General features: G+C 48.4%; 1 protein-coding gene across 2 annotated transcripts; it reads right to left on the bottom strand.

Annotated features, from left to right (window-relative positions):
- Positions 1-5,932: 5,932 nt before the first annotated feature.
- Positions 5,933-19,152, bottom strand: LEMD2 (LEM domain nuclear envelope protein 2). Of its 2 annotated transcripts, none has more exons than XM_052815358.1 (9): positions 17,463-19,152; positions 16,075-16,115; positions 15,287-15,362; positions 13,959-14,035; positions 13,229-13,308; positions 10,717-10,862; positions 9,561-9,662; positions 9,367-9,469; positions 5,933-8,170 (listed from the first exon to the last, which is right to left on the bottom strand). In XM_052815358.1, exons 1-9 carry the CDS (start codon positions 19,081-19,083, stop codon positions 8,020-8,022), a joined length of 2,397 nt encoding a protein of 798 aa, XP_052671318.1. In that variant the 5' UTR covers positions 19,084-19,152; the 3' UTR covers positions 5,933-8,019. The 2 variants fall into 2 exon arrangements, with proteins under 2 accessions (XP_052671318.1, XP_052671319.1); XM_052815359.1 differs by lacking the exon at positions 17,463-19,152 and adding an exon at positions 16,671-17,275.
- Between the last annotated feature and the right edge of the window lie 177 nt (positions 19,153-19,329).

Below are 19,329 nucleotides of genomic sequence, written 5' to 3'. Positions count from 1 at the left end.
GACAGAACTGGCAAAGAAAAGTTATTTATGGCAATGGGGGGCAAGGCATGGGGCAAGGCATGAGGCGAGACCAGGGTTTGCCCGAAGCTGGGCAGCAGGGGAGTGGATCAGGGAGCAGAGCCCGCAGCCACCCAGCCCGGACCCTGCCAACAGCCTCGTGCAGGGAAAACCAACACCCCGGTGCTTTGGGACCGGTGCGGGGAATGGAAAAGTCCCAGGGAGCTTCCTGCCAGGGCCGAATTGTCTCCTCCAGCGAGTCAAGGACAGCCCGTGCCCCCCTCCACCCGCTTCTGGGCATCCTCTCCAGCGTTTGCCGAGGGCAGGCGTGCTCCGGACACGCCGCACCAGCCCACGCATCCCAGGAAGACAGGACCCATATATTATTTAGGGGATCCAGGCATCCCCCAGGACAAGAGGGGGTGGTTCCCACTCTCATCCCCCCATCCCAGGAGACCCAGACCAGTCCCCAGTGATAACTTCAGGACATTAGCAAAGCAGAGTCCGTGACTGGGGCCCCACGGGCTGCAATAGGAAAGGTGCTGGGAGGGCTTTGCAGCAAAACGGCAGGAGGTTGGGAAGAAAATCTCCTTGTTGAGATAACGATTGATGGATGTGGTAATTCTCGCTAACTGGAGGGGAGAGAACAGGCTCATGAAGACCAGAGGGATCGAACTGATGGTGGGAGGCAGAGGCCAAGATAAAAGACAAGGATGAAACAAAGACCCTGATTCCTGAGCCCTGACTTCACTCTGCTTTATGCTGGAAAGTGCTTTTTTTTTTTTTTTTTTTTTTAAAAAGCTTGGTTTCTGAAGGGAAAAAAGCTGATGTGGGTGCTCTGCAAGGCCAGCCGTGCTGCATTCCCTGTCAACAACTTCTGAACCCATTGGCCAATCTCAGCAAAATGCAACAGAAGTCTCAAAAACTCAGGGTATAAATTCCCCTAAGGTACCTTGCTGCCTTCCAGCAACGGGGTGAAACGTCCCCAGCCACAATTTGTCTCTGCTCAGCATCACCTGCGCAATGACGGCCCTGGAGCAGCTGGAGGCCAGAGCAGAGGACAGACTGGGAGTAAAAAACACAGGGCTGGGGGAGACTGAGCGACTTTTCCAGCCAGGGTGCCTTGCTCGGCCGTGGGGAACACGTTCCCCTCCTCCTCCTCTGCACCATGTCATCCCTGACTGCATCCCCTTGGCCGAACAGCTGAGCTATAGGTTATCCTTAAACATCGCTGCTGTGGGGTTGTGGAGAACTCGCACTTGATAAGGTATCCCTGGTGAGAGACGGAGGTTTTCAGTTTAAGAGGCAGCAGAGCGAGGAGGAGCGAGCCCAGACCTGGGGCTTTGGTCACAGCTGGGGATGCCGGTGCAGACCCAGACCCGGCTGCTGCCTTCTCCATCCCACCTGGGCTGTGGTCCCTGCTAGGCTTATCACCAAACCTCCTGGCTCTTCTGGGACAGGGGTACCGGTGACAGCCCAGAGCTGTCCCACGGCTGAAGCACCTCTTGCCTTTCAGCAAGCCGGGGGCGATCGCTGCAGGCACCAGCTGGTTCTCCTGTGTGTCTGGAAAGGGATCAGCATCGTAGGACGATGGTCTGTGGGCCACTGCTCAGCATCACGGACCGTCCCAGCAGCAGGAACATGCTGGTTCCCAGAATCTGCTTCTCCCTTCTCCTGTCCCCCAAGTGGGGCTGGTCTTGGTGTTTCCTCCTCCTTTTCCAGGACGGATGGGGCAGAACAGGTCTCCAAGCCAGCTCACCTTCACTGTGCCCACCACGAGGGTGGCACAGGCAAGCAGTCCTGACACCCCTTACTCTGTCCTTCACGCGCTATAGCGCATTGCTCCAAAAGCCCCTGAAAAGAGAAGCCAAGCCAGTGTGCAATCCCCAAACACGTCAGGCTTTAAATCTAATCATTATTGAGCTGGTAGGAGGGGGCCAGGCCCATGCTGGGGGGGGTGGTGTCCCTTGGGCTCAGTGAGAGGCAGGACCGAGCACCCAGGTTTGCCCTGTGGCCCCAAGGAGCCCAGCACGGGTGTCCGGCTGCTGCGGCACATCACCGGTGCACACCTTTCTCCTTTGCAGAAGCCCATCCTGCTGGATATCATATGTATTTTTAATGCATGTGTTAATTGAAGCAATCTCATTTTTATGTCGGGCGTATTGCCGGGCCAGGAGACATGTCCTTTGCAGTTATCGCTCCATTAAAACAAGCACACGGAGAATGCCCAAGCCAGAGCCCGTGAGCGGCTGCGGGGTCCCCGCGCAGGCAGCCGGGCTGATTGCCGCTGCCGAGCAGCCACAGAGCCGCAGAGGCAATTACTCAGCCTCTTGTAAAAAGCAGAGCACTCTGAGAGCAACCCTGTCTCATATTAAAACTATGCTAATTAGGAACTAATTACGGGCACAAAGATATTATTACCCTTGGCCAGCCTGCAGGCTGCAGCCTCGGTCCTGACTCCAAACCTCTTCCAGCCCGGCACGGACTCGGGGCAGGGTGGGCACGCTGTCATTAAAAAAAGTGGAGGCCAAGCCTCGAGTGAGCCAGGACTGCCAGGTCCCCAGCTCCCGGGTAACCTCAGCACCACCGAGCCTCATCCTGACATGACCTGTGCGGGGCCCTTCTCATATTAAAGGACTAAATTTATATCTGCAGGAGAACTGGAATATAACTGTGTGACTGAGGATTGCCTTGGACATTGAAGAAAAACAACAAAAACTGCCGAAGACATGCAGGGAGCTGGCACCGACCCCGTTGTGCTGCGTCCATCCTTTCCCCTCCTGCACAGACACCTACAGTGCAGGTTTTTCCCCTTCCCACCTCCAAAGGCTTTGGACCATCCTTATGTCTTTGCTGTTTTATTCTCCGTTCTCTCCCCAGGCAGGCAGCGGTGCCAGACGGGACCTGCAGCCATCGCACGGTGACACCAGGACAGCCACCCCCCAGGCCAGGCTGGGTCACTCTCTTGCCCCAAGCCAGCCCCGGGGCTGGAAATGCCCTTCATGCTGCTGATGGGTGCTGGAGCCTCACCCGCCAGCTGGCAAACACAAGTAACCCCTTGTCGAGGTGTCCTTGCTGCTGGTGGCACCTTTGGGAGCCCAGCTGGGGGCAAAGCAGGAGCTGCTTTCCCGGAGGGAGTATGGGGATCCCCCCAGGACCCATTTCTGAGCTGTTTTACATGGGAGTGGCTCAGCTGCACCCTGCAAGCCCAGCCCTGCTCCCAGCCCCCCCGCCAGCAGCTCCTCCCCACCCTAGGGTGTTTTCCTCCGCTGTTGCTGTTTGGATCCCGAGAGCTGTTTTGGAGCCGGGATGTAAACACGGAATCTGGCCCTACAGCAGGTCGCTGCGAAGTGACACAGGGCAGGCGGTCTCCTCTGCCAGAGTGGAGATCAGTGGAGGCTCCGGTGTCCTCCTGCCACCCGAGAACACGTCCCCGGGCAGCCGCTGCTCTGCCGGGGAAGGGGGAGCATGGGGGGCTCCCACGGCGCAGAGCCCACGCTCTGCTCCTGGGTGAGACAAGCTCAAAGCCGAGCAAGGTTTCCACAACCCACTGGGGTTCTCCTCATTTTGGAGAGCCAATTCAAAGCCACCCGTGGGCTTTGCATCAGATCTCACCAGCCTTACAGAAGCGTTCCTACAAAAATAACGTGCTACTCTGAGGTTAGCACAGGGGTCTGGTCCCTTTGTGGGTGTCTGCTCTGCAGCTGCTGGCAGCCCTCTGTGGGGTAGGGAGGTGCAGACAGGACTCACACCTCGCTCTCTGCTGTAGCGAGGGTCCATTTATTAACGTGCACAAAAACCTTTTGCATCACCTACCCGGAGGCTGTTCTTTAAAGGTTGAATGAAGTCACGGTGGAAATCCCAGGGCAGGCATTGGGGAGTGATTGCTTCGGACAGGGGCTGTGCCGGAGGGAGACGCCTTCGGGCAGGACTCGCTGGCCGTGCTTTTTCTTCTCCGGTTCACGTTGATCTTTCCAGGAGAACTGGCACAGAGCCCTGACTCTGCGCCCCATAAATAAGGCACAGCATCAGCTGTCATGTCAGCAGGAGACAAAACATTTAATGTGAAAGGCTTTAAATGGAAGCAGGAAATGAAAAGATAAAGGGCAAATTTTATTTTAGATTCCTTGTTGGTACATATTTTCCTTTCTGACAGTAAGGGGATGCGATGGCTTTATCAGACCACTGTTGCGAGAATTTATTTATAGAAACTTAATACTTTGCAAGAAAGTGGGAGGGGGATGTTAGCAACTCCGGTTGAGCGAATGCAAGTTGTAAGGGGAGCAGGGCAGGGGGATGAAGAACCCAGCTATTCCGTCTTCTTTGAATGGACCTGGGGTTCTGGGAAAACTGCTAGTACCACAGAAATTATCAATACAGTTTGTACAGAGCAAGCAGGAGCTTGGCAGTCAGGGTGGCATGAAACTAGTCTTCTCTGCTCTCAAGATAGCACATGAAAGAAGGGACACAGGGGGAAGACTATCACAGAAAACATCATGGCAGCTTGGTTGAAAGCAAACATCCTCTGGCACATGTAATTACACCAAACTGAAGACTATTTCCTTACCTTGAATATATATCAGCTGTAACTTAGCAACCTACACTGGGTAAAAGCATCTGAACAGGAGTGCAGGTTCAGAGGAGAGATTTAGCCTTGCATTCCCTTTTGTTCCCATACCTTAGCACCAACTCAATGCCAAAGAGGAAGTAGCCAGCTCCCACCAACTTCCACGGCAGCCACGGAGCCAACCTCCTTCTGTGCTGGTGGAAATCTCCCCCTTTGTCACCCAGACCTACGTTATGAAATTAATTAAACATTTCTCTAACCAAACCCGAGTGAGTCAACCATGTCCACTGAAGTTACACAACGATGATTCACGTACTACTCGTGCCGTTTCAGGAGTAGACTTTGAAGAAGTTGAGACTCGCAGTAGCACATATTCTGAGTCACTGACACTCAGGTGAGAGAGGAATTGAAAACGCTCAAGGAAACGAACCGTAAAGTCAAGTCAGACTTGTCATCAAGACGTGCTTATGTGTCTTCTACTCACCAGGCAACCTTGGAAGCCTTGGGGATCTGGTAAATAGGCTAAGACTTGGCTTCTTACCTTTTTCCATGACCCATATCCCCCTGTTTTACAGAGCTTTGTAATAGCCTTGCTTAAAGCGTATTAACCCTTGGGACGCAAGGGGGGAGGCGATGTGTCCAGGACAAGCAACAGCCTGGGAGCAAGGGCAGGAAGGGACATCCATCCCACTCCAGCACCGTATCCAACACTTCCCTCATTACTTCCCAGTCTTCCTATACCATCACCTGGCACTTCACATTGCGTCCCAAAAAACAGGCGAGCTAACCACAGCCTGAGGATGCCACAACACAAAGGATCAGCAGCTTGGACCAGAGTCAAGATTTTCTGCAGCAGCTGTTGACTTCAGACACCCAACGTGCGAGGAATCTGCCTTTCAGAGAACGAGTGCAAAACACATGAAGCTTGAGGCACCCTCATTCACTTACCACAGACTTATTGCACCATCCCATTCCCTGCTTTAAATAACTGCTTTATTATGGGCCACAGGAATACTGATCCACCTGCTAAACTAATATTTACAGTTTCACAACCCTCCAACCCATCAATCTCTACAAAATGCAGCTAAACAAGCTAACTGCTTTTCATACACACCTCTGCTTAATGCCAACTATTCCCAAAACAGATTTAATTTGCAACCAAACACTTCAGACTGCTGGCTATTGCGCCAACATCACCGAGCGTCACAAGGATCCACGTTGTCTCATTAGGCTGTCATGCAATTCCCATGCCATCTTCGGTCTTATTCTTAGAAACTGTGAGCTCTCCGGAGCAGGATCTATTTGATCTGCCTGAGCGAAAGCGCTTGGAACAATCTGTGACTCCTCAATAAAAATAAAGGTAACAAATTATTTGTAATAAATTTATTTTATATATTGATTTACAGAGCTAAACTGAACATATAAACAGCACCAAGCCAGTGAAACTTATTCTACAAAAACAAGTTCAATACAAAAAAGATTGCTTCAATGCCTGACTCTTCACTTCTGGATTTGGATGGTTAAAAAAAGCTAACCCAAACCCCACAAATATTTTAAAAATGCTTAAGAATGTAGGCACCGGTGTTTGCAAAAATTCCTACTGCAGCAGTGACGATCTCGTTACAACATTTTAGAAGAATCAAGGCTGCCTTCACTTTATCCCCTATTTTATTAACAGTGGAAGAAGCTGGTCATTGTCTTGAAGACAGCCGTTGAGTCTCCTCTTCCGTTCAAATGCCCTACCCTTGCAACCAAAAAGAAAATACAGGGTAAGAGTCAACTCCACGCAGGGTATTTCCCATTTAATGGGAAAGACCTCCCCATGTTTTGTTCCTGGAGAAATCTGCTCTCTCCACTCGTTTTAGTTGATGACCACCAGCAGGAGGTATGCAAAGAGTCTCTGCAGTCCTTCCGCAGCAGCCTGCGGGGTACATAGGTGGAAAACCCCACCAAAGCCAGCAGTGGGGCAGAGAAGTGCAGACTTCATACCAGGAGGTGAGCAGGGACTAGCAGAAGGAACCAACCTTATATGTGGCATCACCAGCCTGCAAAGCAGGGAGCACGGCTTCGGCAGCGATCGTAAGCTAACCCAGAGCCTGAAGAGGAAGTTCTCCGTGCATCCAGCGTCAGAGGTGAATGAAAGCATTCACACTGTACCCATGATGCTAAGGAGAACAACATCCACTGGTTACCCGGGTTCAGATCAATGCTGGCTTCTTTCTGCAGGTTTTACTAGCTTATGCCAGAAATGAATTTGGTCCCTGCTGTCTGAGGGGTGAGCCGGACGGCTGTTTTACAATATTGGGAAGAGCAGATCAGCAGTATCTCTGCCTAGCCTAAACTGCCACACACTGGTGCTATTTTCTTTGAAACAAACACTCATTTGCTGGACATAAAAAGAAACTTAAGTAACCAAATTATTATAGATACAAAATACAATGCCTGTAGCACAAACAGAGGATTCATCGCTGCTCCTTATACCTATTGTGAGGCTGCAGGAACATTGACTTGGCAATCCCTGTACTGACACTCCACGCGTGGTACATCTCTGCTCTGACATACAGCACACACATTGCAGCTGCCCAGGTTAAACATGTACATTCAGCCCTAATAGCCTTTCCAAAGCTGCTCTTTAATAGCCCATGAAGCAGTCCCTTTGGCTGTAGCCACAAGAAAGCGCTTTCTGAAGCTTCCTAGATACTTTATTTTCCACCCAAATTCCCCCCCACCCCCCAGAAATCATAAAGCACAGAGACTGCAGACTTAGAAGTTATAACAGGGTCACAACCACTCCTCCATCCTACTCAACCCAGCCCAAACGACCAAGGCACGTCAGACTGCCCTCCCTCTAGGACTACCTTCACCTGCCTTCTCCTCCTCTCCCCCATTTTTAAAGGGTGAAGCCGACACAAACATTTTCCTCGCTAGGAAGCAGCAAGTGCTTTCATCAATGTTTTTGTACAGATAAAAACAAATTCTAACAAAATGCATCTTAACTGCCACCCTAATGTTTCCATGGGAAATGTTAATCTTCTTCAAACACATTCCCTGATGGACGTTGCCACCAGTTGGCCTTTGCAGAATTGAGGTCAAATTTTAAATACCTAAGCTTTGTCAGAGAGATCCTAAATCCCTCGATATTAGGTATGCTTTTTTTTTTTTTTCCTTTTTAAAAAGTTGTTCTAGGTTTGCTTCTCTACGGAAGCCAGATATCTGCTGGAAGGCTAACTTTGGTGCAATTCTAGCTTCCCACCAGCTCAAGCCCATCTTCTTTCCAAGCCAACATTATTGCCCTGAAGTTTTGTGCGTGAAGATTTTCAGAAAGAAGAGCAAACAGATACGCGCAATCCCCAAGCCTAGGAGATTAGGACCATGACCTGCTCTTTCCCACCACCAGAGAAGGGACCGTCCCCTTGCAGAGGTCCATATCAACAGTTGCTCAACTTCGCTCCTCCTCAGTGCTCTGAATCTGAGACGTAAGAAGGTTGAGTCCATCTCCACACAAGCATATCTTCTCCTGCTACTCTGTGCGACTCTGTCTGAATCCGTGACTCATTTGAAGCCAGAAAGTCCACAGCTCTCTCCCAGACCCGCTTCATTTTTTTTCTGCAAGAAACAGCAAGAAACAGAAAATAAATTAGAATCGTATCCTCACTGTGCCTTCCTGCTTACAGCAATTGTGGCTGCTGATCAAGCTACTGCTAGCTGCCTCCTGTTCCCTGTGCAGACAGTAAAGGAGATTAAACCAGAATTCTGGTTGAGAAGCGATTTTAGGCCAGGACATGAAAACAGAGGTCCTGCCTGGGCGGGGGCAGGGGCTGAGGGGAGGGAAGAAGAGACCCTCTGTCAGTACCAGTAATAGATGACTGCCCTGAATTTCAAGCTCAATTTGTATTGCAAAGGGACTCGATTAGCAAATTGCCCTCACCCTTCCTGCATGCAGAGAGGTCTCAGACCAGGAAGGGCAAACTGAAGTTCACTCCAGTTTTGAATCAGTGTCTAGTAATTCTGGGCACCACACACACAGAGATGGGTTTGAAACAGCTGAAATTACCACCAGTAGGAAAGGAGTTTTGGGACTCATAAAGAGTGTGGATGTTTAAGACTTTGCAGCACACGTAGCGTTCTGTGCCATAGCAACATTTAACCAAAACACAAGAAACACTCCTGCAGAGATGGAGCAAGTGGCACATAAACCACCGAGAACCAGGCTGCAGCCCTCTGGCCCCACCACCCAGGAAGCAACTATCTCGAGCACAATTCCTTTTTGAAAAAGCACCAAAACCAGCCATCTCACTTTATCTCCCTTTCAAGCTGCCCAACTCGAACTGGTAACTTTCCAGGCAGCAACATACACAACCACTTCAGAAGAGCCTCCCAATACCCTATTCAACTCATGGGAAGGTTTGTTCTGAAAAGCACAGCACCTGTCGGGAGGATAAGGTACGATGGCTGAGAAAGAGGATAGCATCCTACACACATTAGATGAAGGAGAGAAAATCAGATGCTCCATGCCCAAGCAAAACAAAATCCAATTACTGTTTGATAGAACAATGACAATACACCTGTGTGACTGCACAAAATATCAGCCCCGGGACTGTCACATTAATCTGCAGCAGGTTAAGACACAGCCTGAGTTATGTCAAAATCCTTTATAAACTGAAAGGCCAGACACACTCTTCTTGCAGTCCAGCTTCCCATCAATTGTCTGCTCATGGTCTGTTGCCCCGTAACTGCATTTTTTAGCTGTGCTGAATAACATCATGCTGACAGCTCTCCTTAATGAATAAAATTCAGCTCACCTGCTTTGAGGAGGGATGAGGCTGTCCCGAACGTGGAAAATGCCAACATAGGGGTAACGCTCCAAATTCCGTTCCCATTCCTTATAGTGGTCCTGGACAACAGCTGAAGGGCAGGAAGACAAACCAGTGAGAGACCTCAACACTGTAGAGAGGAGAACAGGGCTACTTGCATTTACAGAGCTACTGGATTCTACCTATGATCTTCTTCACCATTTCATACATGGCTTGTTCTTCTTCCTCCATCTTCCGCCAGCGATACCTAAGGAAGATTAGGATCCCCCAAAGAGTTACCAGACCTAGAAGAATAAAAACAAATGGAATTCAATAACTGACAGACATGTACTTGCTGGATGCTAGCAGTTTTATTTCTGACGCTGCCTCTCCCCAGAGGCAGCTTTCACTCCCTGCTACCCAGGCCTGCTTGGAACTGAATCCAAGCAATTCATTTTGTTCACTAGTGCAGCTGCGCCCCACAGAAACCTTGGTACTGACAACATCTGCAGCAGAAGAGCACACGTGGATGTGGGAAGAGGTGGTCGGAAGGCCTTGTCACAGAGGTTTTTTTCCCCCAGCACCAGAAACCTCAGCACAACCACAGGGCTTCAATTCTCTAAGTCCCAGAGCTATCTCTTTGCTAGAGGCCTCCCCCACAATAATCACTTAGGAAGACTGTCAAGCTTCACTGCTCCAAAGATAGCTGCTTGATAAGGAAATAAAGCCTGGGGCTCCAGCACCAGCCCAAAATGCAGGAGATCTATATTGAAGGTTTAGCATTGACAAATGCCCCCATTACGACATGAGCTAACTTTAGTATCTCAGTCTCTACAATAAACATAACTATCCCCTTTCACCCCCACCTTGTCTGGCTAGATTATAAACTCTTCTACTCAACACTCATCTCTCGTTATCACCTCGCTCAGTAAGACCTCTGTCTCAGCTGGGGCATGACAGACTATTCCAATAAAACCTCTAACACTGAAATGCTACAAGTCATTATTAAAGAGGCTAGAAGACTTTGCAGCTTAGTGTAAGAACAGAAAGAAAAACCGAATCTTTTAGGTAGGTTAACACACTTATTTTGCAGACCATAGTAATGGGTACTTGAGGAATACCCAGAGAGCTAATCAGCTTGCTGATTTAAAGTACGTGTTAAGCACTTACAGCACAAGAGCAGGTCTACAGGTCTCCCTCTGCTGCCAGAACAAAGGTTAATTAGAAATTAACTCATCAGCAGATTTATTTCACCTCTGTTAGTAATTTCATATGTCTGGGAGAACATGTGCGCCCGCACAAGTTCATCTCTACAGCTAGCAAGGGGAGAGAGGCTGATTACTAACACCAACGACTTACACCAGAAAAACAGGAAAAGGTTCATAATGGCAGTGACCACTGCCCGACGGAAACGGCAGCCGAGCCCCATCTGAGGATGGGCTGATTCGAGACAGAACACTTCCTCCACTTTGGTAACTGGTTCCGAAAGGTCTCTGCCTTTCAACCTGATGGGAAGAGGCAGAAAATCTTCACTGAAGAGAGCAGACACTCCAACTGCAGTCTTTAATCAAGACAGGGAGAACAAACAGACTGCGGATGCAGTAACTCGTTCTGTACACCACATAGAAAATACACCAACATCCTTGCAGCTCCTCTTTCCAGAACATTTTGGGACTGGCTGCTTAGCAAGGAATAGATATGGCTTTAGAAAAGGCAGCAGGGCTGGAACTCCCACTGGTAAACTGAAGTCTCCCTCTGCAGACTCTTTGACAGCACCTCTCGGCGTGCAGAAGATTAAACTTTAAATTGGATTCCCACCTCCCAGCACAGAGAAATGGAAATGTTTACTGAGTCACTCATCAGCAATTGCAGAGAGAGCAGTTGAGGGAGACTGTGAATGTCTGTGGAGGTTGTGCTGTTTTCCTCAGTACAGATGAGCATAAACAGTTTAGCTAGAAAAGTGACAACGCATCAACTGTATCTGCAGTGAGAACAGACACACCCTCGGAAAGCATTCATGGCAAAATCGATAACACATCCTCCTGCAAAATCACTTCTACACACCTGCTGTGCTATCCGATATGCTTTTAACTCACTTCTTTATATACAGATCTACCCTGATGTGGTTTCCTTATTAGATACTCTTAGCCAACAGGCATCAAGTAATCCAAGTGAGAGCCATCAGATTCAGAGCAATTGGAGTAAAGGGGATTTTATTTTTTTAAGCTACTAATTCATTCTATGTTTGCAATGAATAACCTGTTAGACAAAGATGTTTTCTGAATTTACTAGTGCACAGCTCGCAAACTGCTGACAGCTTGTATTTGGTTACTGGATTCTACAGTAGCTGGAGACACACTGTTGTCTCCCACCCCCTTGTCTTATTTACAATCCAAATTGTAATTCCATGAAAGTATTTAAAATATGCAGCAGAATCATCCAGTACAGAGCTCATTTTCAGCTATTCCTCTCAGACTAGCACCTAGAAAAATAATCTCATGTAGCATTTGCTAAAAATGCCACCCGCAGGTTTTTAAGCATGCTGAACACTCATTCTGCACGCTACGCAGACTTCATGAAAGTTGATCCTTTCGGCCAACAGCCGGCAGAGTTGCTAATTATGAAAATAAAAAAATGGGAGTGTATTGTATCACACGGCTCATGACATGAGCAGTACTCCTGTATAAAAATATGAATTTGAAAACTCTGGATCCCAGTGCACCTACAAATTCAAACGTGCCACTAAGGAAACTATGTCCTGTCCTGGGAATTTGCCACACATCAGTAATCAAAGCAGTAGTCACTGTCTGATCCTTAGATCACAGCAGCAGCTGCAGAAATTTTTTAGAGAAAAATTGAGCAGTGGGAATTCATACAAGCTATGCCCACGAACTCCAGCATTACTACTGTTACAATTCATTTAATCAGAGATACATTTAGCAACGTTAAAATGCAAACAAATGTTAGACTTCAGAGTTAACACAGACTGGAGGCAGCCCACACTTCCCGGAGGAAGATAATGATGTCTGCAGACTCTGGATAACAGTCTTCCATTAGGTTATGGCCTGAATGTTGTATTTTTTACCTGAAAAAACTAGTATTTCTGTTATTTCTCATACACTGAAGAGACTGCTAGGCAAGAAAGCCAAGAGAAAAAAGCCCCACCGATGACTGACCAACACCTAACATAGTCAGTCAGACCATTCATTTTAACATGTACTGTGTGTTCTGCCAGAAAGACAACTGACACTAAAGAAAAGATACCATTCAACAATCCACTTTTCTCTTCTCCTCATCTGGACTTGCTCCAAAGGATCCCAAAGCATGGGTGATGTTACCTACTGAACAGGGTGCTTTGCTGTCCAATAAACCTTTTGGTCAAGGGATGCAGCTCCACACAATACTGAAGCTCTGTCTACAGTAACAGTACTGAAGAAAAGGTATCTTGGGAAAAGCAAGTACATGGGCAAGTTTAAGAAGAGTACTGTAGTCGCAAGACCATGGGCAGGACACCAGGAATACCGATTCTAAACCTTGCACGAACCACGACACAACCCTCGATAGCCATAAGCAGCCCTGACCTCAGATTTACACCTCATCTGCAAGATGGCACATTTGTGAACACAATGTCCCCTAGCGCAAAGGCTGGGAAACAGACTCCCAAGGAATGAGCTCAGTTGCCAATTTTTGCTGCAGGGCTGTACTTTTCATTTGGAAGCTTGCCCAGCAAGCACTGACAAAGCCAATCCCAGATTATCTTCTGAAATCTAAAGAGGTATGGGAGCTTTTAGGGCACACCACAGAGGATGTCAAATTACATATCAGCCAACACCGAGAAACGGTAACTTTGACACAGTGGGCTTCCACTTACCATATTCCTAAATCCTTGTTACTGTTTAGTATCCAGTGCAGGGCAGCTTCAAACTTCTGTGGGGAACTACCAGTTATATTCTGTTCAGAAGAATCCATAAGAAGGTTAGTTCTCCATTCATTTACAATACTGAATAACATTATTTCATTACAGTAGTGGGAGAACTCATTCGATGCTGTCTGTCCCAAGGTTAATTCTTATCATGATTCTGCAAACTGGAGGAAGGAGAACTAAATCCGAAGGTCTGTCTGGACTAAAGTCTTCTGACTATGGTAGATGATGCATGAAGCACTCTGTGAAATAACACTGTCCCAGACTGTTAAGACTAACCACTAAATACAACATAATCTTACTGGCAGTTTACCATGAAAGAAATGGAATGCTAGATCAAAACAGTCTGTCTTCTGACACTTTGGGGTATAGCAAAATCCTTCTTCTGCCCAGCCCTCAATCCAGGGAAATTTCTGGTTTCAGAAGACTGATGACTATGGTGAAACAACAAACCATTAAGTTAGATTTACAGGGGCTGAATCAGAGATGTAGGAGAAGATTATTTTCAAAAGAACTGCTGAGAACAGGACTGGCCAAAGGGGAAGTTAGAGATACGGGAAAGAATCAAAACAGGATGAGGAAGTAAAACAGATGGTGAATTGCTTTAGTATCTATTATTTATTGCCTTATAAGAGGCTAAGCACTATGTTATAACAATAGCTGTTCACAGCCTACTCACCACCACGTGATCCCTCGCTTCACTAACCCAAATGCATTTGCTTTTTAGATTCTCGGGGTTTCCGCATTCAAAATTACCTGTTAAAAGTAAAACAGAAATAATGTTTTGAAAAAAGCCCTTGAACAGTTCAGAAATACACTGAACTGTCTGGAAATGCTATCCTTTAAAATCGGCTATAGCTCTGGGCAAAATGATTTCAAGGTAAGATTGATAGTGTAGGCAGATAAGATTATGACTATTAATAAAATGCTCAGCCACTGCATATAGGTTGGATAAGGGCAATCAAACCTCATGCTTCAGTATGGGAGCTACTCAACACAGAATGAGGGTAAAAAAATGCTGTTTCTCCCCCTTGCAGAGTACATAACCACCTCTCTGACCTCACAGCCTGCAGAGGGGCTCCTTCCATCAGGTATCAAACACTGCAGTGCTAGAGTTAATGATCAGCATTCAAAATGCTTCTAAGGAGCCTAAATCGCATCTCTACCTTCCACCCAGGCAGAGAAATGCTGGCGAGGAACTAGATCTTCTAAATCTTGCTTCACAAAGTTGACTAAACAAGTGCGCTAAGAGACTACGCAAAACTGGTGGAAATTCTGCAAGTGCCGAAGTCTGATTTGAAAAGATTTAGAAATTCTGTGAAGCTTAAGTATCTAAAGGCTTCAGCCTTGTTGAGATCTGAAATTCAGAAAATGGAACTTAAGCATTTTTACCAATTAACACTGTTATACCTCTTGCTGAACAAGTTTCTACTCATACACTGAATTTCTAGCAGCCTTCTCCAACACAAAATACTAGTTAGGGACCAGATTTGCTCATATATAGTAGAGACTGGCTGAACTACTGTGCTTGGTTAGCTCCTCAGCTAAGAGAGCCTGTCTTACTCTGTACTGAGAAAGAGAGGCACTCACATAATCAGCTGCCACATTTCAGCAGAGAGCTGGCAATTTCTTAAGTCCCTTTATTTGTACGAACACATCAGCTTATGCTTACTGGCTCTGAGTGTCTTGAAGACAATTTCAAGATGCTGGTAGAAAAGAACGATAAAACTGAATATTTCTACCTCAAATTCCCAATATATCAAGTGCAAATAAGGACCACTCCACAGGAGCACAGTGATATGAGTGCATTAGCTAAGCACTATTCAGAATAAAAATAAACACATCTTTTCCTATTTTTCTATTACCTGACTTTCTCAGAGCTCTTCAAGTGGAACTGACTGTTCCATAAACCCCTCTGTTCAAACTGAGGTTAAAAATGTCCAGACAGCTGGGAGAGGCAGTTTGCTGAATGCTCGTAAGTGTTTTATAATGACAACTGGAACTTACCAGCTTGTATGGACAAGTAGTTATACAACTCGTGCAGCACGTTCATTATTATGTCCTTCTGTTTAGCTCGACAGAACTGAAAGTCAGAAACAGGTAACAAACACGAATAGAGTGGCAGCAACAGGACAGTGGTCAGACTAGCTAAAAATACCAAAACAAAATACTAGTAGTGGGGTTTGGCTCAGTCATGCACCACTAGTTCAAATTAAACACACCTGCAGCAAAGACCTACAGTTTCCGAGTCAAAAGCGAGCTAGCGCATCCTCTGAAATTGCCACCAACTCCCCCAGCCCATAGCCTAGATTGCACCACCAGACCTCCCCTCTGACAAACCATAGATGGATTCTTTGCCTCCAGAACGTCACAGGAGATTAAGCATAACTCTGAGTCCAATACAAAATTTTCTCTCTCCTAATAGTATATTATGATAAAAGAAATAGGGCTGTACAAACACTTTATGATGGAGTTCAGGGAATTAGTTGGATTAAATCTTGTATGGTTAAAGCTGAACACAGCTTTACTGCAAACCAGTATCACTGCTGTTACAACTATTGAAGAAATTGATTCACATAATTGGGAATCTAAATTTTTATCTTTGGAGTCTCATATACAGTCCTAATTTAATCTGGCCCATTAATTCCAACTCATCAAATCACATTTTTTCTGTAAAACAATAGAACTGATAATTTTACAGTGATACTGATATTAGTGGAATTTACCTAGTATAATTACTCTTCTGTGAGAATCCCCTATCCACAGTACTTGAAGATAAATAAATATATGCTTACATCATCCGTTCTTTTGTCACAATCCACAGGCAAGAGATTAACTATGAGAGAGAAGAGGAGGGCAAGTTAGCTGGCTGCAAAACATGAGCTTTGATCAAGAAAGTAATTACCTATTTTAAAAAAAGGTTCTACTTTAAAGCCCGATTCTGCTATTCTTAATCTTACTCTACACAGTACCTTGCTATGCAAATAGCGCATTCAAAGCACTGCTTTGGTAGGCAGCACTGAAAGCAAAACAAATAAAACAGATGCAAATGATGAACCCTGTTCAGCTGGAAAGTAAAAACTGGGGTCTGAATGTTTTAATAGCTCATTTTAAGTAGATGTTTCATGCTCCTCTACTACCTACTGCTTTGCACTGATCTTTTACAATCTAGTAATGCCTTTCGCTGCACGCCATGGTCACCTGAAATATCACGGTGATAACAGGGATTTAAATCAAGCCTCCTCAAGGCAAAAGAAGAGGATTTATTTTAGTTGGAGCTGTTAGCTCTGCAGATTATGGCCTCTGGTTTAACAGACCCCTCCTGCCCCAACAATTGGATATACACTGGCCACCAGTCCACCATGCAGTACTTTCTAGCAATCTTAATTACCTGAGAATTTAAAGACTTTCCAGCTGTGATGCAAGATTTCCTGCTTCAAAATACTATTGGTTTTGAAATATCTAACCAAGTTGTAAAGGGTGCATCAGAAATTTACTGACATTGGACAGTTTTATTCTGACTTTGAGAAAGCAGGAAACAGCTTTCCCAGCCCATGCAAAGTGCACAAACACCTACAGGCACAGTGTGCCAAGTTTCAGGACTTGCACCTTCCCAACCACATCCCAAACCCCTTCTTCCTTCAGTTCAAAGCCATGAAGTGACAATATTTCCATCTACTCTAGCTGGGGAACTCTGCTTTAAAAACCGGGTGACGGGGAAGCCCCTTTTCACTTCTCAATGAAGCTTTGCCACACTTGAAGTGCTGAAGTACCAGTTCAACAACTGTACTTCTCACGTGGCCAAGATAAAGGCCACAGAGGGCTGTGCTCTCCAGAAGCTAACATTAAAAATACACAACGGGCAATTACACAGACATTATGTTACACAATGGGCACTCATAAAATACATCCTTGGCCTAGCAGGAATGTCACTCTCCATAAAACCCATGGTTTTGAAGAACCGAAGGCCGAACTCATTTGAAAAAAAGCACACACTTGACTTACTTTCCATGACTAACAACGTTCCCATGGGCAAGGGGAGATGGAAATGGGGACAGAAGCAGAGATGTCAAGTTATGGCAATGAGAATGATAAATGCGATGGCGATGGAAATAATAAAGGGAAGGCAGAAAAGAAAGGTGAAGAATAAAGTCTAAAAACAGGATTAAACCAGTGCACGTACAGTTCTCCTCTCTCCTGTCAAGCCAGCCTGACCCAATCATCTTCACCGCGAGGATGCCCAGAAAAATCAGCAGCAGCACAAAGCTGGCGAAGCAAAGGAACTGGGAGAGATAGTATTCAAGGCCTTTGCCCTTTCCTTCCATCTGCTGCTTGGGGGCTGACCGCAACAAGTGAGTGCGGGAGGTTATTCCCTGTCCTGCCCCTGACGCTTCCCACCAGCTCCCTGAGGCCACCCCTGCATCACTCGTAGCCCTCCATGGGAACCGCCGGATCAATCCCCCTCCCCGGCTACCAGGGTTCAGATCCCTGTCTGCCTCCTTCCGAACACTGGAAGCCAAGTCCTCTTTCCCTCTCCCAAACTGGTGACTCAAAGCCCCAGGTCCTGCCGAGGTGCCCCAGTGGGTGCTGGGTGTCACCTCGCCTTCCCGCCTCCACAAGCTGTTAGAGAAGAGCCCCTTCCTTTCCCCTGCTGTCTCCCACTGAGCTCGGGAGCTCTGCCCCCCAATTCCTCCTCCCGACATGCCCCAATGGCTCCTGGACTTTAGACCCTCAGTCTCATCGCTGGAAAGGGGTTTGGAGCTGAGCCCCCCACTCCTGCCTGTGGAGGTACCCCATGGGGACGTGGAACTCAGGCCCCCAGCCCCATCAAGGGATGTCCCTGACCCAGCCCTGATGCCGAGCCCCCCACTTCTCTCTACAGATGGGCTCCACTGGGATGTGGAGTTTGACCCCGAAAACCTGTCCAGTGACGGCCTCAACCCAGTGCTGAGCCCCCCACTTCTCTCTGTTGACATGCCCCACTGCAACGAGGAGCCTGAGCCCCGAAACCCATCCAGGGATGGCTCCGACCCAGCGCTCAGCTCCTCACTTCTCTCTGTAAACGTGCTCCATTGGGACGCGGAGCTTGGCCCCCGAAACCCATCCAGGGACGCCCCCAGCCCAGTGCTAAGCCCCCTGCTTCTCTCCGCAGACATGTCCCACTGAGACATGGGGCTCAGCCCCCCAGACCTATCCAGGCATGGCTTCGACCCAGCCCCAAGCCCCCCACTTCTCTCTATAGACGTATCCCACTGAGAGGGGGGGCTCGGCCCCCCAAACCCACCCAGGGATGCCCCCAGCCCGGCCCCGGCCCCCCCACTTCTCTCCACAGACGCCCCCCACTGCGCCGAGGGGCTCAGCCCCCCAAAGCTGTCCCGGGACAGGCCTCCCTCAGCCCTGGAGCCGAGTCCTCTGCTCCGGCCCGGGGGGGACCCCCGGGAGTCCCCCCAAGACAGCCCGCCACCCTCCCCAGACGTCCCCCAGCGGGACGCGGGCGGTTGCACCCCTTCCTCCTCCTCCTCCTCTTCCTCCTCCTCCTCCTCCTCACTGTCGCGGGCGGCCCCGACGGGGCTGAGGTTGAAGCCGGAGCGCTGCCGTGAGGGCGAGGCCTGCTGCGGCCTGGCGGGGGTGCGGGCCGGGCTCGGCGGCGCGCCGCGGCCCCTGCGCTTGGCCGCCGCCACCTCGGCCCGCAGGCAGCCCAGCTTCTTGACGTAGACCTTGCGGGTGGTGGCGGTGATGGGCCCCGGCCGGTAACCGAGCGCTATCAGCTCCCTCCGGAGCTCCGCGTCTGTCAGCTCCGCCATAGCCGCGGCGCTGACAACAGGCCCCACCGGAAGCGCTCTGCGAGTAGGGAAGCGCGGCCGCCATCTTGGGAAGGGCCCGCCGCACCGCCCCCCCGCCCTCGGGCGGCCATCTTGGGAAGGGCAAATGAGGGGTTCATGCGGCCGCCTCTGTCCGCACGGCCGGCGCCATGTTGATAAGGGAGGCAGGGACTGAGCGCCATATTGAGAAGGTCGGAGGAAAGCGCTGCTTCCCGGATACCGCTCCCG

The sequence above is a fragment of the Harpia harpyja genome, chromosome 19 (genome assembly GCF_026419915.1).
Source record: "Harpia harpyja isolate bHarHar1 chromosome 19, bHarHar1 primary haplotype, whole genome shotgun sequence".
Classification (NCBI taxonomy): Eukaryota; Metazoa; Chordata; class Aves; order Accipitriformes; family Accipitridae; genus Harpia; species Harpia harpyja.
Note: the sequence above shows the minus strand (reverse complement) of the source record. Positions and strands in the feature narration are given on the sequence as shown.